This window comes from Ornithodoros turicata, chromosome 9 (assembly GCF_037126465.1).
Source record: "Ornithodoros turicata isolate Travis chromosome 9, ASM3712646v1, whole genome shotgun sequence".
NCBI classification, from domain to species: domain Eukaryota; kingdom Metazoa; phylum Arthropoda; class Arachnida; order Ixodida; family Argasidae; genus Ornithodoros; species Ornithodoros turicata.
Genome location: NC_088209.1, coordinates 32,282,880 through 32,310,712, shown reverse-complemented (window position 1 = coordinate 32,310,712; position 27,833 = coordinate 32,282,880). Strand labels below are relative to the sequence as shown.

Here is a 27,833-nt window from a genome sequence, read left to right as displayed (position 1 = left end):
GTTGATCTATAGTACGAAATAAAATATTTAGTCCGTAGTGGAACAAAGTATCAGGGAGGAATCATGATGAGTCGAGTGTGCTAGAAGATGCGTGGATAAAATTTTAACTACAGCGTGGCCGCGGACTTGTTTAAAAAAAAGTAGACGTGAGCAATACTTGCGATCATCGAATTTTGAAGACTCCGTTGTCATTGACACAACAATGTAATCACCGGCGCTTCCGTGAGTGCACAAAACTGGCTCGTGGTCATTCGTAAATTCAACGCAGATTCAAGTTTTCGCGTACTTTCTTCTCAGCCGTCAAATTTTGTACACATCACGCAATCCAATCAGTCTCCCATTTTTTGTATTTTCTCTGGCTCTTGCAATAGGTTCCGGTTGTGTTCGTGAAACTCGTACTAAGAACCTCCCGAGGCAGGCGAAAAACCAGCAAGAGAAACGTGAAGAAGAACGAGAGCCCTTTTTTCCCATTGAGAGTCACAAAGTTTCCGCTTGCATTAGAGCAGCATCTTCTGCTTTTTCTCGCATTTTCGTCGTTGTTGACCTGCTGCGGCCCAGGGCAGGCTCTGTATCTTCGTCAGACTGGTCTTTTTTATTACTTTTCTTTTTCTCTTTTACTTTGCGAGACAACAAATGAATGTCTTGAGGTCCTAAAACTAGCAATCTTCCGCACAGCGTCTTCTTACGAAAAGTGTCCTCGCAGGGTGAAGTTGGGTAACAGATTGACTTTCGGTACAAAGCTGAATCTTCCGTAGGTCCCCCGGAGACAACACACGTACTAGCGTTGCTTCTCATCCGGGCAGTACTTGGTCTGAACTACCGAGAAGTAACAGCCGGAATAAAACTGAAGAATTTGTGACAAGCAGCTATATGGATATGTCCTCAACTTTTCAAGTCGTGAACTCTTTACATTGAGCGCTTTTCATAAAAATACCCTGCCAAGCATCACAGGTGATATCACGTCTGCAGGACTAGCTCGTGCATGTCACATCGCTCGACCTGCACAAGCAAGAGGAAAGCCTTCATCATATCACGTTCGAAAGGCATTGGGAAACGTGCAATCATTTCGAACCATATCGAAACTCTGACCATTTAACAAAGAAGCAATAGCCCAGGCGGGGCCGATACACACTTATAACCATTGTTCTTCCAGTAGATGCCGCCGATATTCCGATCGCGGACGACCGGTTGTTTACCCCTCCTGTAGCGTCCGGTTCAACGAGTCGGACGGTACAAGAGCCTGCACATTCCATTATATAAAGAAGCAAGCACATGACAGGACCCATGCTGCGAGTACTAAAGCAACATAAAAGTCACGGGAGAGCTCGGTAGCAGCGTGATATTTTACGGATGTTGTGGAAAACAGACAGCTTTTATCCAAACCCGTCTGGCGAGTCGTCTGCTATATACATGAGACGATAATGAACAAGAAGCAAAAGAAAAGCAGGTGGCTGGGGCCTAGTTACACAGGTGCGTAATCTTGAAAACCTGATTCAGTTAGAAAAAGGCTTGACCTGGGTAATAATAATGTACGTCCCCGTATTTAGTGGCATACTAGACGAACTTGTATCAGTGACCTGATAACGAAGAGCTATGTCCTGTCTCATCCGTGCTTGGACAAAATGACTCAAGTGTTATTGCTAAGCTGCAAAATAATGATGTTCAGACTTTGTGATATCTTTGTGCCAGAAATTTTCAAACCAAATCAAACTCTTAGGACTAATTGGAAGCGATCGATCTATGGGTTATTTGGCTTTTTTCTTTAAACAAAGCCCTTCACAGTATTTAGAAGCTGCTACATTGGAGCGATTATTTGCATTCTACGTTTAATTTATTCATAGTGAATTTCATTTTTGAAACTTGAGGGAGCAAGGAGAAGTGAAAAGTCACGAGAAGTACAGGCTTCGCCGTCTGCTGTGGGCGTTGCACACGTGTGTGAATGCCTGAAACAGGGATCCAGGACAATTGCTCACCGGACAATTGCTCGCCACAGAACCGCTGAAGCCGGACAATTGCTCACAGCCTATTTTAAGCGCACTTGTATGTAATTTTATTTCGCGTTTTTATGAGATGTGATTTTATTTCTCGTTAATGGCGCTCATGTATATAATTGACTTTTTTTTATGTCAGCTGTACTTGCTGGTGTACCTCGAAACAAACCCATCGAAATCCCTGTTGAAAATAAAATACTGTAAATAAATGTTATCTGACTATAAAATGCACAGTCGCGCGCGGGAAATTGCCAACCACGAACTTAGACTAACCTGGACATGGCAATGCAAACACTGAACTTAAACTAACCTAATTAGCTAAAACAGAAGTTCAGCTAACATGAAGTCAAGCGCCATAAACGCGAAATAAAATCACAATATAAGTGTGGTGAAAAAGGCGGTGAGTAATTATTCGGCTTCAACGGTTCTGTGGTTAGCACTTATTCGGGCCTCCTGAAACGGTGCGCATCAAAACACATCTTGCTTTATGCTCCCAACACAGTTCACAATAACATGGTGTTCGTGTTGCTCTGCGCAGACTACGTCCTCGTTCGTCAGACTTTGGGGAAACTGTTGGCTGAGAGAAGGCGATGCACGGGCGGTCGGGGGTTTTCTAAATACAAAATTCAGCATCTTTGGTATCCCAGGTATCTTTGCGCCAGAAAATTCCAAATCAAACTCAAATACAAAATGCACAATTACTCGAAGCCTGCTCCTAACCAGACTTAATTCCCGTATAGTGCATAATTTTTTTTTAATTTTAGCAAAACGCTTTAAAAATCTTAGGGTTATTTTAGGACCCGGCTCAGGTTGTGTGGGGTGCCTCGTATAAAAGTAGTTCACTAATTTCAACAAAAATTCGGCCAAAGCATGCGCGGGTAAGGTTCACTATTCAAAAGCTTACACCTGGCAACTGGTCCAGTGGAAATCTTTTAGATTGCTCATTTTGAGCATGCATATCCATCTTGACAAGGTGGTGTATGTCCTTCGTGCCGTCTCAACCCTGGTTTCAGACCCCAAAGTGGGAAAACAGCCGGTGAAGGACCACCGAGGTAAAGAAGGCCTGGCCACTTATAAGAACTCCCAATTTATTATTGTTACTATTATTGTTATTGTTAATTCGGTGTTAGCGCCGCGAAGCAACTGTTGCTATGTGCGTCGTACAGACGTGGACAGATGGAAAGGGGACAGCAGGAAGGAGTGGGGGACGAAGAGGGGGTTAGTATGCGTCCTGGGCCGACTTTAGGGGGAACTGTGCCGACATTCGTCTGGAAAGTCTTCGGAAAACCCAGGGAAAACCTCAGACAGCACAGCCGGTGACAGGATTCGAACCCGTGTCATCTCCCAGTCTCAGCGTGGAACGCGATCATCCTAACCACTATGCCACGGGAGCTGGTGTTACTATTACGATGACGTGCTTTCGGCGCCACCAATCGCATTAGCAGCCGCTGGTAGCCACAAAAAGCCTGTGTTTGACATCATCTGCGGAGAAAGTCTGAAGCAGACGACATCGACTTCATGTCTAGGAGTCTTCACATTGAGACCCGAGTTCGAATCCCGGTGCCGGCTGTCTGGGGTTTTGTCCTCGGTTTTCCTCGGGCGCTTTCAGACGTCTGTCGACACAGTTCCCTTAGAAGCCTAACCAGAACGCACATTCCCCAGGGCGTTAGTGGTGACGTCGCCCACCCCTGTGAGGTCGACAATGGCGGGCCCTTTCGTCGCCACCACCACTACCACCACTACTACTCCACACTATCGCCACTACTACCACCACCCACCACCACCACCACCACCACCACCACCACCACCACTACTACTAGTGCAGGCACATCAAGGTGAAATCGACGGCAGCGAGTAGTTGTCAGGTGACGTAAAGCCACGACTTACCAATTAGCGTGTTGTTCGGGAGAACCGTGCGTGCTGGGACGACTTCACAGGAAAGTGTGCCGACATTTGCCTTGGTGTGGTCAGGGAAAACATTGAGACAAGCACGCAGTGGATTCCAGAATCCGTACAAAGATCTGGCAACCAGTGGCGTATCTAGGGTGTGGCAGGTGTGGACAGGTGCCATGGGCGCCAGGTGAACAGGGGCGCCATTATGTGGTAGGGTGTGGATGTGCCAGGTCGGGCACTTAACCTGGCACATTCATAAATGATCTAAAGCACCTCCCATTAGAGAGGTTATAGTGTGAAACCTAGTGCGGACCACACGAAAACGAATCCCCAAGGACATCATCTTAACCATGTCGCCATGGGCGCAGGTAGCTCTAGATACGCCACTGCTGGCAACAGCCATCGACTTACCAGAAAACGACGACGACGAACAGAAGACTGCCACGTTACTGTGCCACCATACGGTTACCGTACTAGCACCGACGATGGAAGCCCGAAGAAAGGCTGTTAAAATGCCATGGACTTCATGGATTCCAAGACTGCACCGCTGCCTCTGTGCCAGGCGCCTTCTCAGAGTTCGTATCCTACGTAACCCGAGAACGGGATTGTCCTGTTAACGTTGCCTATTGCTTCCAGGCTGTTCGCAAACGACTCACGGGACCAACGCCTACACCTATTCTGATCCTGACTGTGGTACTGGCTATTTCTTGTCTGTACACCAACACCGAGACTGCTAAATCCGTAACCGTCACTGATGCCGTCACGACTAAAATTGTCGATGAAGTGAAACACTTCCAACGTGTACAACAACATAGTGTACATCGTGATTACACATTTCTTCCAACGAAGTATTTTCCCATCGAAAACATCCCTATCAGTATTCCACTGGATGGACCGACAGTTCGCGAGCATTGTTACAACGACATGGCGCGAACATTCGTCTTTGTCTCTTCAAATCCAATCGGCAGCAGCCATCGCGACTTTCACCGAAGAACGCTGACGTACAAAATCCTCTCCAATCTGGCGTGGAGTATGGCATTTTTCGTAGGAATCTCCGATAAAAGCATAAACCTAAGGACTATAGACGAGGCCTACAAGCACGGCGACCTCGTCTTGCTTCCGTTTGCAGACACGCCTGCGAACCAGAGTTACAAATTCATCTATGGTCTGCGCTGGATCCTCGACAACTGTCCGCAAGTATCCCGCATAGTTATGATACAGGAAACTGCATTTATGCACCCGTTAAACGTGAGGAATTACATCCAAAATTTGCCACTGGAGGACGAGACACTGCACTGCGCAACAGTGCGAAGCGATGCAAGTCCAAATCTAGTGCACTGCCGCACTTGGGCAATGATCCTTAGCAGAAAGAGCGCTGACAGACTGCACGTTGCGTCGTCTGCTTTGAAACAGACGATGGGATACGAAGCCTACGCAACCGGCGCTTTGGCCACGGTGGCCTTCCTCAAGCATGAGGATATCTCGAAGGCCATGTACAAAGGTAGTGTAAAGAAAATTCTAGCAGTTGCCAGAGGGGAGTACACGTTCGCCTTATTTGAAGACTTGCAAGTTAGGGACGACGTGTGGAACACAATGATGATGATGGCAGATGCTGGTGGTGCAAGAGGAAGTAACGCGGATGTCTTGTTGAAGAGAACGCGTACTGTTCAGAGTCCTACAAACCATATGACAAAACCTGCGAAGAACCCTGCAAAGGTCACCCCAGTCAAAAAAGCGATCAAAGAGGCACAAAAGTCTAAGGGCACCCCAGTGAAAAAAGTGACACAGAAGTCTAAGGGCACCCCAGTAAAAAAAGTTGCACAGAAGTCTAAGGGCACCCCAGTGAAAAAAGTGATCAAAGAAGCACAGAAGTCTAAGAAGCCAAAGGCGGCCGCGAAGCACGACAAGAAAACATAAAATATGCTGTTTGACAGCGATTTGTATCTTTATAAAGGAATATAGTGGTGTAATTGCGACACTGTTCCAACAACCTGCAGAAGAGTATACTTGTCTGTTTTCGCGTGGGACTATTTCTCACTTTATTTCATTCCCCTTCCCCAAAATCGCGAATATGTTCGTTTAGAGTCATTGAAGAGGCACTACTAGAGTCAGGGCTATTGAGTGGCTGTATACGTTCGTTGATACCGCACGTAACACTGATGTTGGCCATTAATTATGTTAAAACTGTTTTCAGTCTACATTATGCAGTGATTTCCACCGAATACCGCAGGTAGCTACAAGTCCTTTCCACGGAACCGAAGTGAGAACATTTTTAAATGTAAATTATAATTACATTCAAATTCATGAACAATAGGCTAGACATTGTGCCGCGTTACAGGATCGTCACATGGGGGGGGCAGCCGTTGTGTTGTTACTAAATCGAAATCACATGCTTCCTGGTCTTTTCCACTTTCCCATGTTTACGTATTACCTAGCGCACGCGTGCACTACTAGGATACCGTCGGCCCGAACTTAGCTAAACCGGTACTTTAATGTAGCCATTATGAAAAGCGCCGCGTTGATGGGTTATTTCAACACGACCGAGGCACTGCGTTGATGGAGCATTAATAGAGTTTTAGCATATCATACGCTATCGTCCCTGCTTACGTAAGAGATAGCGTTGGTAGTTCTGCGTACGCGCAAGACAAACAGAACTTTGCGCAGAACCGCCGCGCTATATCCCTTATGTACGCAAAGGCGACAGCTACGAGATACTAAACTACTACTACTACTACTACGAGATACTAAAACTCGCTAATGTGTGCATCCCGTGATGATTTCGAAACTAAACACCTAAGAACTTGAATGGTTTCGGCCCTAAACACAGGTGTATATCATCCGGTGAAACTGGTTTATTCTTTTGGATTAAACATACTTGGTTTTCTTTACACGCGTTGGCTTTTAACCGTAGAGTTCATGGAGGCATTTATTCAGATTGACATTCCACTGTTCAGAGTGTTCCAGGGACATGCTATCACCGACCATGATAGAAACTCATACTAAAAAACGTAGGCTCCGGAGAAACATGCGGTCAAGGGATTTTTTTTCTGCCAATAACTTTTGCCACATATTGGTAACATTTTTATTTCATTTCAATTGACGGAAAGTTAATTTCTTGAATTGAACTCCGAAATTTCCGAAGGTAACCTAACGTTTTCTTTGCGGAAATGGGTTCCCCGTGGTCATTTTACTCAGTATAGCACATAATCCCACTCGTAATGCAATGGCAATTGCCGAAATAAATTCGTCGAAAATCCGTGGAAATGAGCCCTTGGCTCCGCCTCTTTCTTGACGGCTCGTAGTATGCGCAAAGCTGTGAAGAAAGGAGGTTACATTGACACGCCACACGAGGGGGAAAAGGGTTACCATCCGTCGGGTGACCTCATTTTTGATAAGCTGGCTCTGATTCCCGCACTCACCGCGCGTGTTTGTTCCGTGAGTACGGAACAAACGTGATGAGCGATACGTGATATACGTGATGAGTTCAGAAAATTCCAGAGTGTTTAGCGCCGCTTTGAACTGTGGGAGTTTACTAATACGAAAGAAACGGATGGCCTCCAAACTGTTCCGATTTCTCCACTACCGGTCCATTGTCAACGACGTGTCAAGGTCAGCGAAAGGGAAATGTGAAGGATTATTCTTCGCTACTTCGCTCAGCAAGCGCCCAGGATGCAATGCGTGTGCAAAGAGCACTGGAATTTTCTTAACTCTTCTATTACCTAAATCGGCCCTTGTGGGACGTCATATTATCAGCTCTTTTGAAGAACTGATGCTACGGTGGGAAACAATAAAATGGATAGCCCAATACCACAAGATAAAACCGAAACTGGGTCCAAAATGATGGATGGGATGGATCGTACAGACTAGCTTTGGATTTGTCTTGCGCTATTGGCAAAAGCGGAGCAGCACGGTTCTCGCGGGTTGTTCTCTACTGGACTTTACATTACTCCGTCAAGGAAATTGTCCTTTCAAATGCAATCAACAGAAAGAATAGAATCCTTTCAGTTAGCAAATGCTCATCTATACTTCCTGACCACGACGCAAGTGTAACAAACATTTCATGAGCGTTGGTGCACTCTGCAGAACAGAACATCGTTGACATGAGTGCCGATGACCTCCCGTCGTCTGTGCCCATCTGCAGCCTTGTAGAAGACAAACTCTACCTTGGAGGGAGGGATGCAGCTGAAGATGAATCTCTCATCAAGGGATTCGAAATAACACACATTCTCACTGTGGACATTTTCCCTTTGAAGTTCGAGTCTGATACCAATTGTAAGTTGATGTTCCTTCGAGCCGACGATGTTCCAGAGGAAGATTTGCTCACTCATTTCGAAAACACGTGTAACTTCATTGAAGAGGGTCAGAAAGCCGGTGGTTGCCTCGTGCACTGGTGAGTACTTCAACTGCAATGTCTTGTCCACATGCGCTTAGTATGACACAATTCATTCCAGTTACTTTGGTGTATCTCGGAGTGCAACGTTGGTGATCGCGTATATAATGCAAAAATACAAGCTAAATTATGACGAAGCTTTCTGCAAGGTGAAAGAAAGGCGTTCATGCATCGGGTAAGTTTTTTGTGTAACGTTTGATAACGTCTATCCTGCTATGATTAATACGACCACTGTCATACACAGGCCAAATACAGGGTTTATATATCAACTTCGTCTGTATCATTTCATGGAGTACCGGTTAGACAAGTCTTGTTTACAATATCGGCTCTACATTCTTGAAAAGCTAGCAACAACAGCCAAGCGAGGTATGTTGCAAGTATATTAGCAATTATACAGAAAGCTAATGTCGTTTTTTTCTTCTTCTTTTTCCAAGCTGGAGCATTCTCAGCAGTGCCTGACGAGCTCAAATCCTTCTGGAGTGTCGACGACAATGCTGGTGGGGAGAGGCTCAAATGCAAGAAATGCAGGTAATTATATGTGGCATTCTTCACACAGGGTACATTATGGAACAGTATCGTAACTCCCAACTTTCCGTGTTTCAGATTACCACTTTTCCCAACAAGCAAAATAGTCCCACACATGCAAGACGAAAGTGCACCGTGGTGGGATTTGCGATGGCAAGATGACCTTGGCGAATTCTGCAAAAGTAGCTTCTTTGTGGAACCCACTCGCTGGCTTTTTGACCAAGCTAATTCACTGCAGGGAAAGGTGAACATGCTTTTTAACGTGCAACATTTGAATGTCTTTCGACACCAACAGTCACTGGATGTTTAGGAGATCAGGTCCCACCTTTCTCATATTTCTGTTTGAGAAGTGTGACTGTCATTTCACATCTTTAATATGTGCAATCTCACTTTAGGTACTTTGTCCCAAGTGTGGCAGTAAGGTTGGAAACTACAACTGGGCTGGTAAGAAAATTTCATTTTTCAACCAAGTGGAAGCTTGGAAGCAATAAGCTAAGAAAAGTAACTCTGTATTTAAACTTTGTTACTTTGGAGGCTATGTTGAACATGATCTCAACACTTTTTCCGAGGGAATGCTCTGTGTACTATGCTGTAGTAACTCGGAGGAAACCAATTGCAGTTGTCTTGCCTCTTGTTTGTTTTGTTATACTGTGGCACAGGCTGTAGATGTGTGCAAGACGCAATATTCCACATGCAAGAATGTGACAACAGGATACCAGTATTGACTTCGTTACCATCATACGTGGGTGGAACTACATCTGGAAATACATATGAATGTCCTAAGCCTGGTTGTAGACCAAAGTGTTAACCCCATTTTGCGTCGTGTGCAGCAAAGGAAGTGGACGAGACAGGAATGTGGTGCTGGTGTTCTGTAATTTTAGCACACCTGACCAATCGGCTGACTTTCATCAGAATAAACATATCCCCAACCTGGCCATCAGTGAGGTGTGGGTTTTCGTCCCGCAAATCGCCTGGGATGCAATACACTACTAAAGAAGTGCAGGAGAAACCTTCCTAGGACACATCAGGTGTGCCTTGGAATGGTTACCTCCACATGCACAAAAATTCTTCCTTCAACTTGGCAGCACTACAGGAGATAAACAGATGTCGGACCTGTTTGTGATTGGATACAATGTCTGATCTGTTTCAGATATTTTCAATTCAGTCTGAGAAGTTATTCCTCTTCATCAAGAACATGACAAAATGTGCCGTTCAGCAGCACGCCATAGCTGTGTTTGAGACCCAGCCCTGCGCTTGTTCCTATTGGCTGCAGTAGCTGGCCACACCACCCCACGTCATGACTAGTTGTTGACTAGCTTCTCCTCAGGAGTGGTTGGAACCCCCAAAACCCCCATGTGTAGCTGTGCCACTGGTGCAACTATTAATTTCATTAGATTCAGTTATCTTATCTGCTGAACCTGTAGCATGTAGGCAAGAGTAGTGGGCCACTTCTGAACTTCCCGAGATGTCTTCCTAATCTAGCCAGGGGTACGTCTGCACCAAAAAACACTACCCAATGTCCTCCCCCATGTGACGTCCCCATCGGAACCCCTCCTGAAGTATTTTTCTGACTACACCACTGTGCCAACTCCTTAGCCCCACTACAGCATGTGGGGTTGTGTACACTTATTGGCAACAAGTAGATAATTAGAATGATCAGTTTGTGCATACTTAGAACCATTGTACATCTGCATAATCTTTCCAGGGCTCTACTGTGAATGTGGTGCCTGCGTTCAGCCTGGGTTTCACATCACACCAAGCAGAGTTGACCGCACAACATCTTACTCGGCACCCATATCCCCAGTGCCATGTGCTGATGGAGCACAAAGTGACGACAGCAACTCCTAACACCCTATGTGAAATGTCATTTATAAATGTCAATAAGCAGTGTTTGGTAGCACGGTCGACCTGCACCAAAACAGTGTGAAAAATACTCAAAGGTTGATGGTTTGCCTGTACCATCTGTTCAAAAAGTACAATCCTAAGTATGCAAAGCAGTTTACAATGTTTCAAACTGTTCATGCACCTGCAAAATATGCCCGCATTTCACTTTCAGTAGAGCATTCCAGCCAGATGAAGAGATTGCATGTTCAGTTTAATTACTAACAAGCACGTGCTGCTCAAAAGTAGTTCTTTTTCCGATGTTATTTATTACGTACTTTATAACATTTCACCCAAGGTGGTGGTCTCCACCTACTGTTTGTGTTGATTACTGTTGATTACTTCTGTACTGCAGTAGCAGGGTGCACTGTTTGAGATACGAAGGAAAGCAAACTCAACCAGATAGTATGCAAAGTAATTTAGCAAGGTTTCTAAATGTTTAGTGCTGTGAACAAATCGTAGCCCCCCCCAGTGGTGCATTATCCAGTCCTCTCAGACATGAGAAAACTTTGTATCCTTAGCATTGTTGAAGATGAAAGATGTTTACTAAACTGTTGTACCCATATATCAGCCATGTTACATTTCCTTTTATACCGTTCGAGATTGTTGCAAGAATATACACAGATTGTTTGGTCATGTGGGTCAACATTTTTCTAGTCAGCAAGGTTTTTAGCTATTTGTCCTGTTAATGTTGAAGTTCATGTTGCGTAACTGCCGAAGTAGACTTGTTATAGTGTAGACTGCCAGAGATATGCTAATATCACATGACAGATTTTATCTCGCCAGTAATGTAGTAGTTAAATGAGCTGTTCTTCATAAATTGTGATAACGTAATTGATATTTACAGAATTGCAGTGTTATGCGTTTTTCTGGTTATCTAGAATCAGTTGCTGGGAAAACACTTAGTGATCCTGATTCATCTGACTTCAGTGTTATTTGTATGGTTAGGTTGAAGGTTGCTCAACATGCCAATGTTTCATTATGAAGGAAGCCCAACCGAAAAGGACCAGCTCAATAGAAATTAAAAAATCGGGCCTCTCGAAGAAACACACAAATGTTACCCAAGCATGTGCTATAACAAGTGCTGCTGTTAATAAAGCTCATATTCTTTCATAGAACTCTATTCTTCTCTGCCTGAAATGATCTCATGTAGTTCATAAAACTATGATGTAGTCAGAGAAATGTGCCCTAGAAGTACAAGATTTGGGAATGACTGGTGCTATTAATATTCCTATAGCATCTTGCTATGCAGTACTATCTATTCTATGTTTGTGATTGTAACAATGTAGACAGTATTGTGAATGCAGAGGGCTCATCCAATGAAAGCCAACTGCTTAGTCCTACGCACTTCAAAGTTCATGAGAACCAGCATGTGCATCATGTAGTCAGTGTCATGCCTGCCATGTGGAAACTGGATAAATCAAAACTGATGGGAGTAAGGAAAACCAGTGGACATCAGGACCTGCCAAAGACTGGTTACAAAGTGCGGTAGTGTTGCCAGACACTTAGCTGGTGAAGGGACAGTATGGTGACACTGCACTTTTACACACACACACCTATGCACATCGGTGGGCTTTCTAAGTACTGTAAGAGAAGAGAGCTTCAAGATTACCAGCTCCTGTATTGCTATGCTACTATGTATTAAGATAATTTTTCATTTACATTCTATAGAAAGCCAATTTCCCGTTGGTTATGCGTTACCGTTAAACATGTTTTTGCTCTCACCATAGAGCATGTCATACTCTTGCAAGTCTTGCATAGATGTAACACTCTACTTTCTTGCCATCCTGTAGTGCTCACTTGAGCCAATGGAAGCGTTAGAGCGAGTGCCACATTGGAAGATATCCCGAATATGTATCTCCTTGCACATGCTGTGGATTACGGCTTGTTCGGCTCATAAGACAAAAGGAGTACACTTGCTCCCCTGCCATAGAACAGCATACAAGAGTGCACCTTGTTCACTATTTCTGAATGATTATGGTGAAATTACAAAACAGTTGTAAAAAAAATTGAGAAGTAATCTTAACCATGCCCGATAACTCCACGAAACAACCAGTGATGTCACATATGCTAGCACATGTGAATACCTTTATCGCAACAACGAAACTCTGCAGACTCATCTATATACTATGCTATGCAAGTCTGGCCATTGCAGGTTGCTGAGGTCAGCATAAGTACATCTCCATACATTGAGTTGCACCTCAGCGAGAGCAGTAATGCTTACATTTGTGACTAAGCTTTGTGTGCTTTAAGAAAAAAAAAGAACTAGTACCACTAATTGTGCTGTCTCATATGCAACACCTATGGTAGCTCTTACAATCGTAGCTCGTGCACAAGCTTTAGAATGTCAAAATTTAAAGTGTGTTGGCCAGCCTCAACCATGCATAATTTGATACACTAGTTGTTACGCAGGATGCCTGGACTAGTTTAGGCAATTTCACCAATACGCTAGCCAGTGGTGCTGTGTAATACGAAGTAATAAAAATCGGAGAAAAATTTATCTTCAGGAGAAGGGAGGCAGCAGCACGAAACACAATCAATGTAACCTAGCGTTCCTAGACATATTCACTTTACCATCAACTATGTACATAAGGTGTTGAAAAAGTCCTATCTATGTACAGCCATTCACATCAGACCATCCCATCTCAATGCTTTTTCTTCAAGGGTCAGGTGATGGACAGCACAGGCATGACTAGGTGTCACAAACGTTGTTGAACTAAGCCAATCCGCTTTCCTCTGAGGTATCGGACGCAAGGCTGATTGTGCCTAGACTCCCGGCACCGCCGAATCCGGAAGCTTGAGGTGTCAGACCGAGCATGAGTGCCAACTTGAGCGCAACATTACCAGTCTTCAACTCCTTGGGTTCCTCATCCGGCATGATCTTCGTAGAGAGGAAAATGCATGCGACATATGAAATTATGGTGCACTGACAGACCAGAATTTTTAAAAAAGCAGTGACAGTCCTCACCTTATCACACTCGTGTTTGTAGATGAGCCCATCAGCTCCAAGATACATTATGGAAAAACCGTCCGTCCACCTGCAAGATTCGTTTCATTCATAAATGCGGGGGGGAAAAAAAACTTGTTTGAGACGTGAAGTGTAATATATGCAAGGTGAAAAGAAAACCTTTTCTGCATATGGCTTTCAAAGATATCAATGCATATACATACATTATTTATTTACGTACCGTATTTTCACGCATATTAGCCGCGGCTTATGCGCAATTTTTTTTTGGGGGGGACGCTCTGCGGCTTATCTGGTGACTATTTTCCCCTGTACTTTCCCCATACCCCGGATTAAACGAAAGGGCCGACAGTGCCTCATGTTTTTCGGAACGGGACCGCCCTGCCAGTGCACGAACAATACCGAACAGGGGCGGGTCCACATTCGAGTGGACTGACCTTCCGAATACATTCCCCCACGCATCTTTAACAAAAGGGGTGACAGTGATTCATGTCTCCTGGAACACCACTAACCCGTCAATCCACGAACAACATGCAACAAGGGCACGATACGATCTTAGTAGAACACTAAAACTGACCTCCTTTGTTATACATCATTCAGACACCGGAATGTGGACAGGGTTTATGGCCTTCCCTACGGTCTCCTCTGTCGGCAGACCCACAGGAAGGGTTCAGTACACCTGACATCGGGATAAAACGTGGTCAGCTAAGCGTCAGTTCTCATTTGACCAGAGCAGCAGCATTCGTGGACACGGCCACGGCAGTTAGAGGTGAGGCATGGCTCCAACGCGAAGGCACAGCTACGACAGCGGCTTCAAACTAAAAGTCGTCGACTTCGCGGACCAGTATGGGAACAGGGCAGCTGGCAGGGAGTACGGCGTCGAGGAGCGTTGAGCGCCTCTATTGATTTCGTATGTGCATCACTGGTTTAGCGCACAAAGCAGTCGCGTCGTATTACCCGCGGCTTATCTGCGAGTGCGGCTTATCTGCAAAAACATTTTCAAAATGTATCTAACAATGAGTCCTGCGGCTTATCTGCGGTGTGGCTAATACGCGGGAAAATACGGTAAGTACCTCAAAAGCTCCAATAGTTGCTCTTGTGCCATAAAACAAACAAACAAACAAACCTCAAAAGCCCTTGTGGGCATTGCATGAGGGGGGGGGGGGGGACAACAAGGAAATGTACATAATCAATACTTATGAATTACAAATAAATAGTTCCAATATATAGAATGAAGTAACAATACAGGTACACAACATTATGTCGGGTGATTGATATAACATCAAATTACATATACGTAGCAATCATGATAACGAGGTCTAGTTAGCACATGGTAATGTGCTCATGTTAAAGAAAGAACACTGGCAAGTCCTTTTTTAAACGTGTTATGTTCAGTGATAATGACTAGCAACTGGGGTAGATTGTTCCAATCAGAGTTGAGCACTAGTGAGGGTTGTTCATTATTGTCTTTCTTGTAGTGACACCCTGAATATAGTAAAAGTTGCCATTGGAGCAGATAAACCAATACTGAATTTGAAGTATTTCTATATTATTGCATGCAGTAAGTCAGGGCACGACATTCCAGAACAAAATGATGCATCTTAATTTAAAATTATCTAAGATGCCTCTCCCTATCCTCGGACGAGCAGGGCGCACGAGGGGAGTGGTGGGTAAGGTGCTGTCGGTCAAAATCCTGCCTACACCCTGCGCAGTTTTCTTTTGTGTTCTACGTACTAGAACACTGTCCGCAAAGGAAGGCCTTGCCCGGCCCATGGTCCGAGCTCGGCCTTTCGGGTAAGCCCGTGCAGTGCTCTACTTGATTATACCATTATATACCATTATAGATTCCCTTCTGTGTGTCTTCATATTTGCAGATATGAACGGGGCAGCTCTCTTTCTCTGCAACTCTTCACTGGATTTGCACTTCTGTTTCGTCATTGCTGTCAGTACCGCAATGAATCATTTTGCTCATCAAGCTGGGATCATGTTCCCATTGAGGCAGCTTTGTGCGCGAGCGAGCTGTGCTTTGGACAAAATGTCGCCTATAAGAATGACTCTTAGCAAAGCATTGTGTTAAATTTTAAGGTTTTTCACACTACTGGTTGATAATATAGTATTCCGTATTTCAATACTCCGCTCTACAATGATAGGAAAACCAACAACCAAAATGTGGTCCTTACTCAGCCTCTTGATTCATCATTTTCTTCCACTGCCAAATCTTAAATTTCCAGAACATGAGCAACACCCGTAGGCCCGAGACTCCTGTGATGCGCCATCGGATACGTATTGTGCCATCCTCCTTGTGCAGTGTCATCTTGAGCACTTCGAGTTTCACATTTGCGTAACGAAGATGACCGAGAACCCTCACCAGTGCCAGCTGCTGCACATAGGAAGTAAGACCACTGCAGTAGAGGAGAATGACATTATAATTAAGAGTCTGCATGGTACAGCTCCCGTCAACCTTAATAATAACACTGGAAAAAATATGGTTTGCTTCCAGCAACCCTTGGTGCCATGAAGAAATCTTAATTGAACAAAGTTCTTCTGTTGGTTTAAGGATTTTTGTTCTCTGAACGTTCCCCCAGTGCCCTCAGGGTGGCTCTTATTGTGCTCGGAAATGAAACCGAATTTTTTTCCAGTGTTATTATTAAGGTTGATGGAGACAGTACAACTCTTCTAAAACAGAACTTCACTACATAGCACACTTCTAGCCAACCATCATCATGAATGACATAGTTCTGCCTCCTGATTTATTCAAAACGGGGGGGGGGGGGGGGGGGGGGGGGGTACACCTTTTTGTAGGACTTAGGCATTTGACCTGGTACAATATCCAGGACAACATGTCCGACCACTGGCACATGCTGGGTTTTTGAAGACCTACCTGAATTACATTTTAAAGAGACCGATCCTATGATAATAGAAAATCTGATACTTACTACTATGCTTTACTTACTATGTAGTGACACCTCTGATGTTGTTTTGAAAAATCACATCTTTGTGGTACAAGTGATAAGCATGTGGCTGCACAAAAAACTTGGGTAGACAATCAGCAAGTACGCTGAATGTTTTTTGTAGCTGCTCCTCAGAAGGTCTGCCTGGGTGTGGGCTTCCGCTGGTTGCTTGCTGACGAGCAGTGTCGTCTGCGAATCGCATCACCTCCTTTTCATAATTTGACAGCGCTGTTCCTTTGGTGTCATTATAGCCAGCATTGAAGCAGTACACCTGGAATGCAATACAGCTCACAGTTCTACAACAGGAGAGCTGGATGTGAAATCCTTGTACCTGATATGGCTGGGCCCCGAGATATCCCGATAGTACTGTAGTTGGTACGGTGCTTGATGCATCCCTCGCACCGTCTGAAATTGATCCCTCATAATCCAGAAAAGAAAAAGGTGCATGCTCGGTGGCACGAGGTTCAGGTATATCAAGAGGACAGAAGGATTCTAGGAGTTCGGGCTGAAATACTCCATGTCTACTGCTGGCTGCGCAGTGTGTGGTGGTTTCTGTCTGCTGACGAAACTCTGGGAGGCAGACACTGGACGTAGCTCGAGTATGCACCGCAGGACAGAACGACCTGTACCTCTGTCGTGCCAGACACTAGAAATAATGTAGCAGCTGTTAGTTAACAGAGTAGTGTTGCAAAAACTAAGAAGAAATGTTCGCATACAAGCAAACACAGTCGGTTACAACTGAAAGCCGCATACACGTATCAGGAGGTACACAGGCAAGTAATCCAGACGTCCTCCCATACTAACATTAAACAGCGCCGCACAATGAACTACTGCATAACCTGTAAAAAAAAAAAAAAACGGCATAACGTACGTTTATTGTGCAGCTTCCAGTGGATGTTAGAGTTGCGTAGAAATTGCATGCCGGAGGTGCACTGTTCAGGGTCAGAAGACCGGTGTGAGACCTAACATTACCGACCTTTGGCGTACACAGCACACTGTTTAATGGGACTTTTAATGTGCGCAGGTTAGCAGCCATGTGGCACTTCCAGAGCATCCGAAAGGAATGGGAGATCAATCAAAAGTCGTTTTTGCTTAGAAGCACTTCATTGCCACACGCTTCCTCGCCGACCGACCGATTTTACCTTTTTACCTTTTCTTTGTATTTTTAACTCTGTCTACGGCTACGACTGCGTCTCCTTGTTCACGTGGTACACGTTAAACCGACCACGTGCTCGAGATCTGCCAAGGCCGGCCAAAGTTTCGTACCAAAGCACATACGCAAAAAATAAATAAATAAATAACCGAAAAGAATGGTCAAAAAAAGCTGTCGACCTAGTGGAAAAAACTCATAACGAAATTATGAGACCAGAGATGACAAGAAAATGTGTTTGTTTTGCATGCTTGTGGTAAAAAAAAAAAAAAAAAAAAACTTCCTCTTGCAATGATCGCTAGGTAGTGTGCCAGTCGAGAGCAAGACGATTTTGGGAGGGTGAAGGGGTAGGAAGAAGCAATGTGATGTAAACGTATCAAAATTATTTCCACAGCTATTCTACTCTGTAAGAAAAACACAGACACTCAAGCAGAATGACGGCACGCTTAAGGATACTCGTCGGGCTGACTTACTACCTTATTTATACCTTGATTATCGCCGTAGCAATAACACCAGAAGAACAAGTCAAATTAAGGCAAGTGCTGCAATAAGATTTACTTGTTCGCACCAGCATATTGGTTGAGAGAGCACATCAAAAAGTGCTTTGGTGCACGTACAGCGTAGAATATTTGCGAACTGTCTTCGCGTCGCGTACTCTCTTCGTCCACGAACCACGTATGTCAGCGAATGAAAAATCCTGAGACAGGGGCAACGGGGGCACAAACGCAGTTTCTACCGTGCCAGGCCCCGCTCCTGCCGCAGTGGGGGTTTTATGTCCTTCTGGGAAGCGTACGAGCAGCTGTTTTGCGTGCGAGTGTCCAGTCGGCTGTGTTTCGTCGACCGCACCAAAAGTTGGAAAGCCCGATTATGAGGCATATACGCGAATGCCTCACGCAACAAATCAGAACCATGGGGGTTTTATATTGTGTTTTGCGCGAATTGCAACAGTTCGTTGATTCTTCCCCTTAAATATCGCCTTTTCTTCCAGAGAGGAAGTTCGGGAAATGTTTTACCATGCTTACAGAGCGTACATGGTAGGTATACATATCTACATCTTGAAATTTCTGTTTACGTACGTGCTTGATAAATATGTCAACTTGTATAAATATTTCTAGGACAATGCCTACCCAGCTGACGAGTTGATGCCCTTAAGTTGCAAAGGCCGTTATCGTGGCACGGAACCCAGTAGGGGAGACATAGATGATGCCCTGGGAAAGTGAGTACAAACTTGTGTGCAGATGCTCATGCATGAAGATGCTGCGATGACCGGATCTGATTTCGCATGTGCTTCTCGTTGTAGCTTTTCGCTCACTCTAGTTGACACAATGGATACGCTTGTGGTAAGTAATGTCTTTATTGTTTGCAACACATTTTGATCCAGTCTTACATGCTTTCCTTTTTATCTGCGTTGCAGTTGCTGGGAGACATTGATGAGTTTGAGCGCGTTGTCAGGATGATAATCCGAGATGTCACATTCGACCATGACATTGCTGTATCCGTGTTTGAAACAAACATCCGCATGGTGGGGTAAGCACACTATCCGTAAACGTATCGCTACTTGCACTACGTGCACGTACCTCCTATACCCCCCAAGTTCTTCCACTCAAGATGGTTTACTGCTCTCTAGGGGCTTGCTGAGTGGCCACATCCTTGCTTCATACCTCCAAGAGCATCACGAAAGACTTCTATGGTACCGGGGTGACTTGCTCTCTATGGCCAAAGAACTGGGGTACAGGCTTCTTCCTGCTTTCAACACTTCAACGGGAGTTCCCCATCCACGGGTAAGGTACATTTATAATTTACAACTTCATGCATCATGCATGATGGCGGTCAGGGCCGGCGATATGGGGGGGGGGGGGGGGGGGGAGTAAGGCGACCGCCTTATGTCCCGCGCACGAAGCCCTCAACCAGGGATTACTTTTTTTTAAGTATCAAGTATGAACTTAATCGCACGCGCGATCTTCGACTAAAACAGAAATGAGAGAAGAATGTGTTCTGCGCCATTCCGTCATGTGATGAGAAAGAGTCCCACTTTTAAGAAAAATCCACCAACCCTGCAAGCTATACCAGGGATTTCGCACCCTTCTCTCCTGCTGCCATTTCCCGTACTGCTAAAATCTTATCATTTCTTATCTTTTCACTACTGCTCGTGTGAAACAGGCCTCGCGATGTGCCTTTGCCTCAGGGCCCCGCACACCCCTAGCACCGGCCCTGATGGGGGTACAGTATTGCCAACTCTTCTTCAAAATCAGCTTCTTTTGATCATACTTTGTTATATGTTGCAATACAAGAACATTGCAAGGTAACATTTGCTTGTTACACATTCATGTGTAATGCCATGCAAGTTATGCATCCCATCCCAAGACACAAACCTGTGACATGACAGTATGCCATGGCACTTCTAAATAACTTGTCCATGGGTAATTTTAGAATGTGGTGTATGGACTGACTCTCATGATCGTAGATGTCTCACGCCACAATATATCGTTATCGCACACAATTTTAACCATCCGTACACTGATGAATGTCTCTTTTACTTTTTGGCACACAGCCATTCTTTTGCTCACAGTATTACTGCCAGCAACTAAAAGTCGAAATAATTTTGTTTAATTTCAAAACATGACAAAATTTTTGTATATCAAGCCATGATGCACTCATACTTAGCTAACATAATTTTGACACTTTCCATGTAAAAATTATGAGCATTTGATAAATGAAATATAAAGGACATTGCTTGTCATTTTTAGAGCAAACACTTGCTAGATGTTGCCAGTCAACTGTTGGGCAATCGAGGGCTGGACACCCATCCTACATGATGACGTCGGTCCCACCTGTTTCCGTTTAAGTTTGATAATGGGTCCCTTGTGCCACATACACTGCTTGACGTGACAAGTTTTCTATCTGTCAATTGCACCTCCAAAATAGCCATGTTTGTATTTTTTGCTCAGATAAATCTGAAATTTGGGCTCAAGTCTCCCAAACTAGGGCAAGTTCGTGAAACCTGTACAGCATGTGCTGGGACCATGATACTGGAGTTTGCTGCTCTAAGCCGACTTACGGGAGAGCCGGTCTTCGAGGTACCACCTGCATCTTTTATCAATACCATGCTTTGTCTCCCAAATATTATAACTAGAGCCTGAAGTTTTAGGGTTTTACCCGATTCTTCCCCGGATTTGCACCGCGAATTGAAGGTTGCCTCTTTAGGGCGAAACCCGATTTTTACCTGGCAAATTGCCCTCTCTGGGATGTCTGTAGGAATGCACCAACTTACTTGTTTGGCAGAAAAATGCAGTTACATCACCGTTTGTACCAAACTGCTACAGTTAGTTTGAATAACTGAGCCCGATTTCTCCACGATTTTAGCGTAATGGAAGTTTTTTCACCCGAATTCACATGAATTTAGTTGCACATGTTTATTTACCCGATTTTTACCCCCGAATTTAGAAAAAAATATTTCCCGAAAACTACAGGCTCTAATTATAACATTGCAAGATATGATTGTTAAAGTGTCGAGGTGCCCACCTTTTCATAGCACAAACTAATTTGCAGGAAAAAGCACGAATTGCTATGGATTACTTGTGGCAGCAAAGGCACAGATCAAGTGATCTTATGGGAACAGTTCTCAACATTCACAATGGAGACTGGATCAGAAGAGGTCGTAACACTTTAACGTGTATTTCAGGGCGGCATGCAGTTCCGAAGTACTATACACGCTATTTTGTATATGTTAACAGACAGTGGAGTAGGAGCTGGTATCGACTCATATTATGAGTACTGCCTCAAGGCATATATCTTGCTCGGTGATGACTTGTACTTGGACCGGTTTAACAAGGTATGGATGTGTCCAGGCTTCATTGTTTCTTCTTATATGTTACCAGTTGTTTAATTCCCCCTTGAACTTCAATTTTGTAGCACTATTCTGCTGTGATGAAGTACATCAGCCAAGGTCCAATGCTGGTTGATGTTCACATGCACAGACCGCACACAAATTCTCGAAATTTCATGGATGCCCTGCTGGCCTTTTGGCCTGGTTTGCAGGTTGGTATTTAATGTTACGAAGTAGGATGTTGATAATAGTGCCAGTCTTAATTAAATAATGGCTCTTATTACAGGTGCTAAAGGGAGACATTAAGCCAGCAATAGAAACACACGAAATGCTGTACCAAGTGATGCAAAGGCACAACTTCCTACCTGAGGTAAGAAAGCTTGGATGCAGTTTGTACTTTATCATATTCAATTTAGAACTGTGCGAATATTCGAAATTTCGAATATGAAATGAATATCTGATGCTATTTGAATGCTATTCGCAACCTATTTTCAGTATTCGAAATTTTCGAATATTTTTCGAATACTGGTACTGAGACGTGGTATCGCTATCACCATGTTGAAGGTCAGCTTCACCTCATTACAACGGAGTGTTAGGTGAAGACCGCTTTACAATATTTACAATTGGCCCCATACTTCATCAATTCAATCGTGATACATAGCATGTTATTTGGCATATTGGCATGAATGGGGAAACACTGGCGTGCCTCTCATGTATGCTAGTCTAGGACAAAGCCCCAGCGAAGTTCATACAGCACTCTCTTCAGTAATATGTTGTGCCAAAGCATGTGTTGAATATGGTGTCTCTGAAATTTATTAGTGTTAGATCATTACATAGGGCCAGGAATTAAAAGGCTCTACTTTTTCTGTCTGCCCCGTTTAACAGGCATTCACAACAGACTTCCAAGTTCATTGGGGCCAACATCCCTTGAGGCCAGAGTTTGTAGAAAGTACTTATTTCCTTTACAAGGTAGGTAGTGCATTGGTAGTATATATGTAAAAAATAAGCTGTCTACATAAATTACTCAAAGTCATTGTACCTGGCACATTATTTATGTGTCATCATATTGCTTGCTATCTTGTTATCACAGGCGACTGGTGACCCATACTACCTCGAAGCAGGTCGGAAAATAGTTGAGAGCCTCCAGAAGTACGCTAGAGTCTCGTGCGGATTTGCAGCAGTCAAGGACGTTCGTACTGGAACGCACGAGGATAGGTAATGTTTAGACCCTGAAGTTTTCGGGTTTTATATTTTTCCACATTCGGGGGGTAGAAATCGGGTCAATAAATTGATGTCGAAAATTCATGCAAATTCGGGCAGAAAAATTACCATCAGACTGAGTTCCGGGAGAAATCGGGCATTATTGTAGAATAAACGTTCACTGTACCGTTTATCCAGAGTGCCAGAAGTAAGGGGCAGTTTCATATTTTGTGAGAAACTAGTATGTCGATGCCTTGAGGTGCCTAGCATAGGTGCAGTTTTGCAGGTAGAAATCAGGTTTAACCCTAGATAGGTGAACCTCAATTCGGGGAAAAATCGGGTTTAACCCTAAAACATCAGGGTTTAGTAATGTTACAAAGCGTAGATATGTTCTCCATGCATTACACGTACTTACTTGCATAATTTGCGCACTTTTTTTTTTTCCCAAAAAAAGTTGGAAAAGTTGGGGGTGCACAAATTGTGTTTGTTATGATATTCAAACGATGCAAAATTAGAAAATTTTATTATGCCGTTTGTATAGCCTTTCGGTAGAGCTGTTATTGACGCCATCACTGCATTGCGCAAGCATGAAAGGAGTACCCAAATAGTACCGCACAACCGCTGACAGTCGGGAGGCAAAGTGCCGGCCCACTACTGCTCGTGTACCGCTGAAATATATCAAGATGCCGCTGGAAGATGGCGCTTGTCACTTGACAACTGAAAGCACGCTCTATTCACCAACTTTGTCATATTGTGCTGTAAGGTTTGTTGCAGCATGTTTCTCCGGCGTTTCTCTCCTCATTTTGTAGTTCGAGTGGCAGTATCGTCCATCGCGTCAGTGGACCATCACCGGAAAGTGTGTTGATCAAATCAAACAAAAGCATCGCAATAACTTCTGAAGCACTGGCGGTGTTGCGAAAAGCAATCGCCGTGGTCACTGAGACGTGCGCGCCAGATACCCGTGCTCAAATTACGTGATTTTTTGTTTTCTTGTTATTGTTATTGCTAAACTAGGGGCGCACAAATTATGCGAGTAAATACAGTAAATGAATTACAGTCAAACTCCTTTATAGCGAACACCTTTTTAACGGGAATACCACTACAGCAAATTTTTTGCGGTCCCGCTGGAGCCCTATAGGTCCAATAATGGACATCCTTTCTAACGAAAATACCTTTACTGCGAATTTTTTTTGCTGTCCGCTGAGCTTTGTTGTAAAGCAGTTTGACTGTACTTGCCTTCTTCCTCTTTTATCATAGGATGGATTCTTTTGTATTGGCTGAGACGCTCAAGTACCTGTACCTCCTGTTTACATCTAAAGAAGATATCCTATTGGATCTGGATCATTTTGTGTTTACTACAGAAGCGCACCTTTTACCACTTAGTCTGGCAAGAATCAATGCAACGCATTTTAACATGGTAAGTAATGTGCAACTTTTCGCGTCTAAAAAAGTTTTGAATGAATTTGAACGTTTGAAAAATAAGAATACTCGACCCTGTCTGTACAGCGAAATCATCATTATGTTGATTTGTAGGTGCCACACTGCTTCTTTCTTTTACTTTGTTTAAGCCTGTGTGTGTAGAGCTCCTACATGATGGCCTTCCTTACACGACAAATCTAACTGTAGTGGCAGTTGCAATGACGATTGACCTGCTCTACCCTCACAAAACCGTGTGAAATTTGACTGTTTTTGTTTCAGTCTCCTCGGCTTATGTTCAGCCACCCAGATGAGGAATTCTCCTACACTTGTCCGAATACGCATTACTTATTTCCGAAAGACGATTTTGCCCAATCTGTTCGGCAGCCGCTCAAAAACATGGTAGAAGGAGCGTGTCCTACTTCACCTCCCAGGTAGGCATTATTCTTTGTGTGACAGAGATACTTGGCTTGAAGAGAGAAACAAACATACATTGTTTACTTTCATAAAGGCCAACCTTCATGGAGCAAAGTTTTTTGTGACAAAGTTCGTGCGGCAGACTGCTGTGCCCGTTGCACTGCCAGTTGTTCACTGGCGTCAGCTCCATGCGACGGAAAAAACCAGCAAACGGCGTCAGAAAGTCTTGCCAGAGCAATCAGAGTGACATCGGAATGTCACTGTTGCTAGAGCATGAAGTGAGAGCTTTAGTGAAATCAGTCGTTCGAAAAAATGCACTTAATGTCATAAATTTTACAACTACAGTAGAATCTCGATGGTACGGATCTCGCGAGGTAACGGAAAAAGTTCGTATCATCCGCAACTCATATCAAAAGAGTCAAATCAAAATAAAAAATGAGACAAGAAAATAGACAGGACTGTTCATTTTCCATTACTGTCAGTGAAAGAGGTCAGTAGTAACGCTTTTGTGTCTTTGCTTTCGGCCAATGCTGCCGAAATTTGTACGATTCGAAAGGCCCACCACGTGCCTTCCACCTGCTAGTCCCGCGACAGCGTCGTAAAGCGAGCTCCTCCTAAAGCACGCAGGTGTTAGGTGAAGCCGACTTGCGGAATGTTGACGCGTGATATTGCTACAGGTTGTCCCGATATCTTCCCTCCACAAGTTCTGGTCGCTGTTTTCCTAAGCCATCCTTCATGCAGCTTTGCGTTCATTGTAGCGAGGGGGGTTAAAAGGTCGAAACAGACATTGATACATGTTATGCTATGACAGCGTGTCTCTGTGCATGAGAGGATGTAACGTGTGGGGGAAAAAAACATGGCAAAGCACCTGTCCACTCGCAGGGCAGCAATAACAAGGTGCTTGTAGGCCTAGCTTCAAGAGGCCCATCACAGGAAAGGCCACATGCATCTCACGTTGAAGCATTGTCCCCTTGTTTGGGAAAAGGCCCAATGAGGTCACTCCCAAGGCACACGAGTAAAGAGGAACTGCATAGGTGCGCAGACAGTAGCTTCGACGCTCAAGTACCTTGTCCACTCCTTGTCAAGTACCTTGTCAAGTCCACTAACTTACCTAGAGCTGAAGAAAGCAAACCCCAGTAACTGGAAACTGGAGCTGAAATTTTCTAGAAATACAGTGCCTAGGTTAATTTACTCGCATAGTGTACATTACACCATTAGAGTTCAACATAGCATTAAGCATATTTGTTGGATACCTAGGTAGCACTTGTACCTCACTTGTAGCACTCCTAATAACAAGCCCTAATACAGTCAAACTCCTTTACAACGAAACTCAGGGGACAGCAAAAAAAATTCGCAGTAGAGGTATTTTCGTTAAAAAGGATGTCCATTATTGGACCTATAGGGCTCCAGCGGGACCGCAAAAAAATTTGCTGTAGTGGTATTTTCGTTAAAAAGGTGTTCGCTATAAATGAGTTTGACTGTATTTTCTTTCTGTTTATGCATTGTTGAATGAACATTTGTACAATATTTTCAGGCAAAGGAGATTGCACGCATCTGAGTTTGAGGCCAGCAAGAAAGATCACCTTAACCTAGTGAAGAAGATGGGAGTTTTTGTGACACTGATGGCCGATGGCAGAATACAGCTCATTCATAATGCAGCACAGGTAAAGTACCTTGAATCTGGATAGGTTTTCTATAAATGCAGTGTGATACACAAGCTTCCCAGCATCCACAAGCTTGTTGATTGTGACCTTTCCCCTGCCTTTTCTTTCAGGCTGAAACACAGGAAGATGCGCAAGAAGGTCTCCTGTTTATGCAAGAGATGATTGAGCTGGCAAAACAACAAAACAATCAAGGTAGGATTGAAATAATACTCATTTGGTACTGTTGCAAGATGTCCGTTTTATTATGTATTTACCAGCAGACCAGCACATGCGATCAGTTGTGTTTGCACCGTCGTCTACAAACGTGAGGATGGTGCTGCAAGCTGGACCGGCTCAGTTTGGTAAAGATCTTGGCAAGAAAGACAATGAGGCAAGATACTACCTCTAAAGCAGCTCCTTTCTTCACATACATTTAGAGCCTGAAGTTTTAGGGTTTTACCTGATTCTTCCTCCTCGAATTTGCATCCGGAATTGAAGGTTGCCTCTTTAGGGTGAAACCCGATTTTTACCTGGCAAATTGCCCTCGCTGGGATGTCTGTAGGAATGCACTATGTAACTAACTTGTTTGGCAGCAGTTACAACACAGTTTGTACTAAACCACTATAGTTAGTTTGAGTAACTGAGCCCGATTTCTCCTTGAATTTAGCATACTGGAAGTTTTTTCACCCAAATTTGCATTAATTTAAAGCACATGTTTATTTACTCCCCCCCCCCCCATTTAGAAAAAAATTTCCAGAGAACTTTAGGCTCTATATATACATACATTGCTTACGTACTCATCTTTCTGTACTCAGGTTCAAGGCCAGTTGGTTGTTGTGGAACCCCTGAAATGTTGTGGCAACATTCAGAATAAAGACCAACTGGCTGGAAAGATAGCAGTGATGGAGAGGGGAGAATGCATGTTTGTTGAGAAGGCAAGTGGCACATCCTTGCATATCTTTGGTGGCATGATGGTCCTTCAGTATGCAATATTTCTTCTGACTGTCCTTTCGTGCTTGCTTATAGGCACGACAAGTTCAAGCTTATGGTGCCATTGGAGGAATTGTTCTCGGCAAGTACATGCAGTGGCTTGTAACATTTCTTACGCACATTTGTGACCCAGTAAACAAGGCGTCTTGGGCGAACATATATCTTTTCACCAACAAGAAGCTTTTGTTGAAGCTGTTCGAAGCTTCAAGCAGCACAACATGTTGGCCCAGTATTGGACCGATACTGGCAATACTGGCCCAATCTTGGTCCGATATTGGGCCGACATTGCCAATATTGGTCCAGGATGTCGTGCTACTTAGCTACGTGCTCGAGACGTGTATATTTTGAAAGGAATCTCTCTTATCAGACAGCAACCCCGGCACCAACGCACATTCATCACCTGTATTCGCCATGTCCGGGGACGGCAAGGACGACGTCAACATTCCCGTGGTCTTCCTGTTCACCGAAGATGCACAGTTGCTGATGAAAGCGTTGAAGGAGGAACCAAATTTAGTCGTTACACTTTCTGACTTTTCCCTCGCGTCCGGTAAGTGGCCAAATTGGCAGTCATTTTCAAAATTCCGTTATTTTTTCA

At 44.1% G+C, this 27,833-nt stretch overlaps 2 protein-coding genes across 4 annotated transcripts in view; one reads left to right on the top strand and one right to left on the bottom strand.

The window, feature by feature from the left end:
• LOC135368644 (ER degradation-enhancing alpha-mannosidase-like protein 3) overlaps nucleotides 1–27,833 on the top strand; it is a 37,179-nt gene that overhangs the window by 6,233 nt on the left and 3,113 nt on the right. The window contains exons 1-21 of one of the 3 annotated variants that reach the window (XM_064602051.1): nucleotides 18,051–18,281; nucleotides 18,735–18,780; nucleotides 18,862–18,962; nucleotides 19,047–19,086; nucleotides 19,161–19,273; nucleotides 19,374–19,527; nucleotides 20,695–20,823; nucleotides 21,296–21,401; nucleotides 21,481–21,578; nucleotides 21,659–21,784; nucleotides 21,859–21,942; nucleotides 22,458–22,541; nucleotides 22,663–22,787; nucleotides 24,030–24,189; nucleotides 24,471–24,622; nucleotides 26,140–26,269; nucleotides 26,380–26,461; nucleotides 26,530–26,639; nucleotides 27,064–27,183; nucleotides 27,275–27,320; nucleotides 27,606–27,785. In XM_064602051.1, coding sequence (XP_064458121.1) covers nucleotides 18,181–18,281; nucleotides 18,735–18,780; nucleotides 18,862–18,962; nucleotides 19,047–19,086; nucleotides 19,161–19,273; nucleotides 19,374–19,527; nucleotides 20,695–20,823; nucleotides 21,296–21,401; nucleotides 21,481–21,578; nucleotides 21,659–21,784; nucleotides 21,859–21,942; nucleotides 22,458–22,541; nucleotides 22,663–22,787; nucleotides 24,030–24,189; nucleotides 24,471–24,622; nucleotides 26,140–26,269; nucleotides 26,380–26,461; nucleotides 26,530–26,639; nucleotides 27,064–27,183; nucleotides 27,275–27,320; nucleotides 27,606–27,785 — 2,287 coding nt within the window. In that variant the 5' untranslated portion in view covers nucleotides 18,051–18,180. Of the gene's footprint in view, nucleotides 1–18,050; nucleotides 18,282–18,734; nucleotides 18,781–18,861; nucleotides 18,963–19,046; nucleotides 19,087–19,160; nucleotides 19,274–19,373; nucleotides 19,528–20,694; nucleotides 20,824–21,295; nucleotides 21,402–21,480; nucleotides 21,579–21,658; nucleotides 21,785–21,858; nucleotides 21,943–22,457; nucleotides 22,542–22,662; nucleotides 22,788–24,029; nucleotides 24,190–24,470; nucleotides 24,623–26,139; nucleotides 26,270–26,379; nucleotides 26,462–26,526; nucleotides 26,640–27,063; nucleotides 27,184–27,274; nucleotides 27,321–27,605; nucleotides 27,786–27,833 lie in introns of those variants that run through there. The other 2 variants (XM_064602050.1, XM_064602052.1) reach the window with 2 other exon arrangements.
• Nucleotides 12,752–17,796, bottom strand: LOC135368647 (uncharacterized). Its single transcript, XM_064602054.1, has 6 exons — nucleotides 17,468–17,796; nucleotides 16,928–17,242; nucleotides 16,599–16,867; nucleotides 15,826–16,047; nucleotides 13,649–13,718; nucleotides 12,752–13,561 (listed from the first exon to the last, which is right to left on the bottom strand). Exons 1-6 carry the CDS (start codon nucleotides 17,648–17,650, stop codon nucleotides 13,397–13,399), a joined length of 1,224 nt encoding a protein of 407 aa, XP_064458124.1. The 5' UTR covers nucleotides 17,651–17,796; the 3' UTR covers nucleotides 12,752–13,396.

What these genes read in the sequence shown, in the direction of transcription:
- LOC135368647 (XM_064602054.1), bottom strand. Translation starts at nt 17,650, where the DNA reads ATGCTCTGGAAGTGCCACATGGCTGCTAACCTGCGCACATTAAAAGTC. An exon ending in CTGGAAGCTGCACAATAAAC is followed by an intron (nt 17,243 to 17,467) that starts GTACGTTATGCC and finishes CATTATTTCTAG; the next exon opens with TGTCTGGCACGACAGAGGTA. An exon ending in TCGGGGCCCAGCCATATCAG is followed by an intron (nt 16,868 to 16,927) that starts GTACAAGGATTT and finishes ATTGCATTCCAG; the next exon opens with GTGTACTGCTTCAATGCTGG.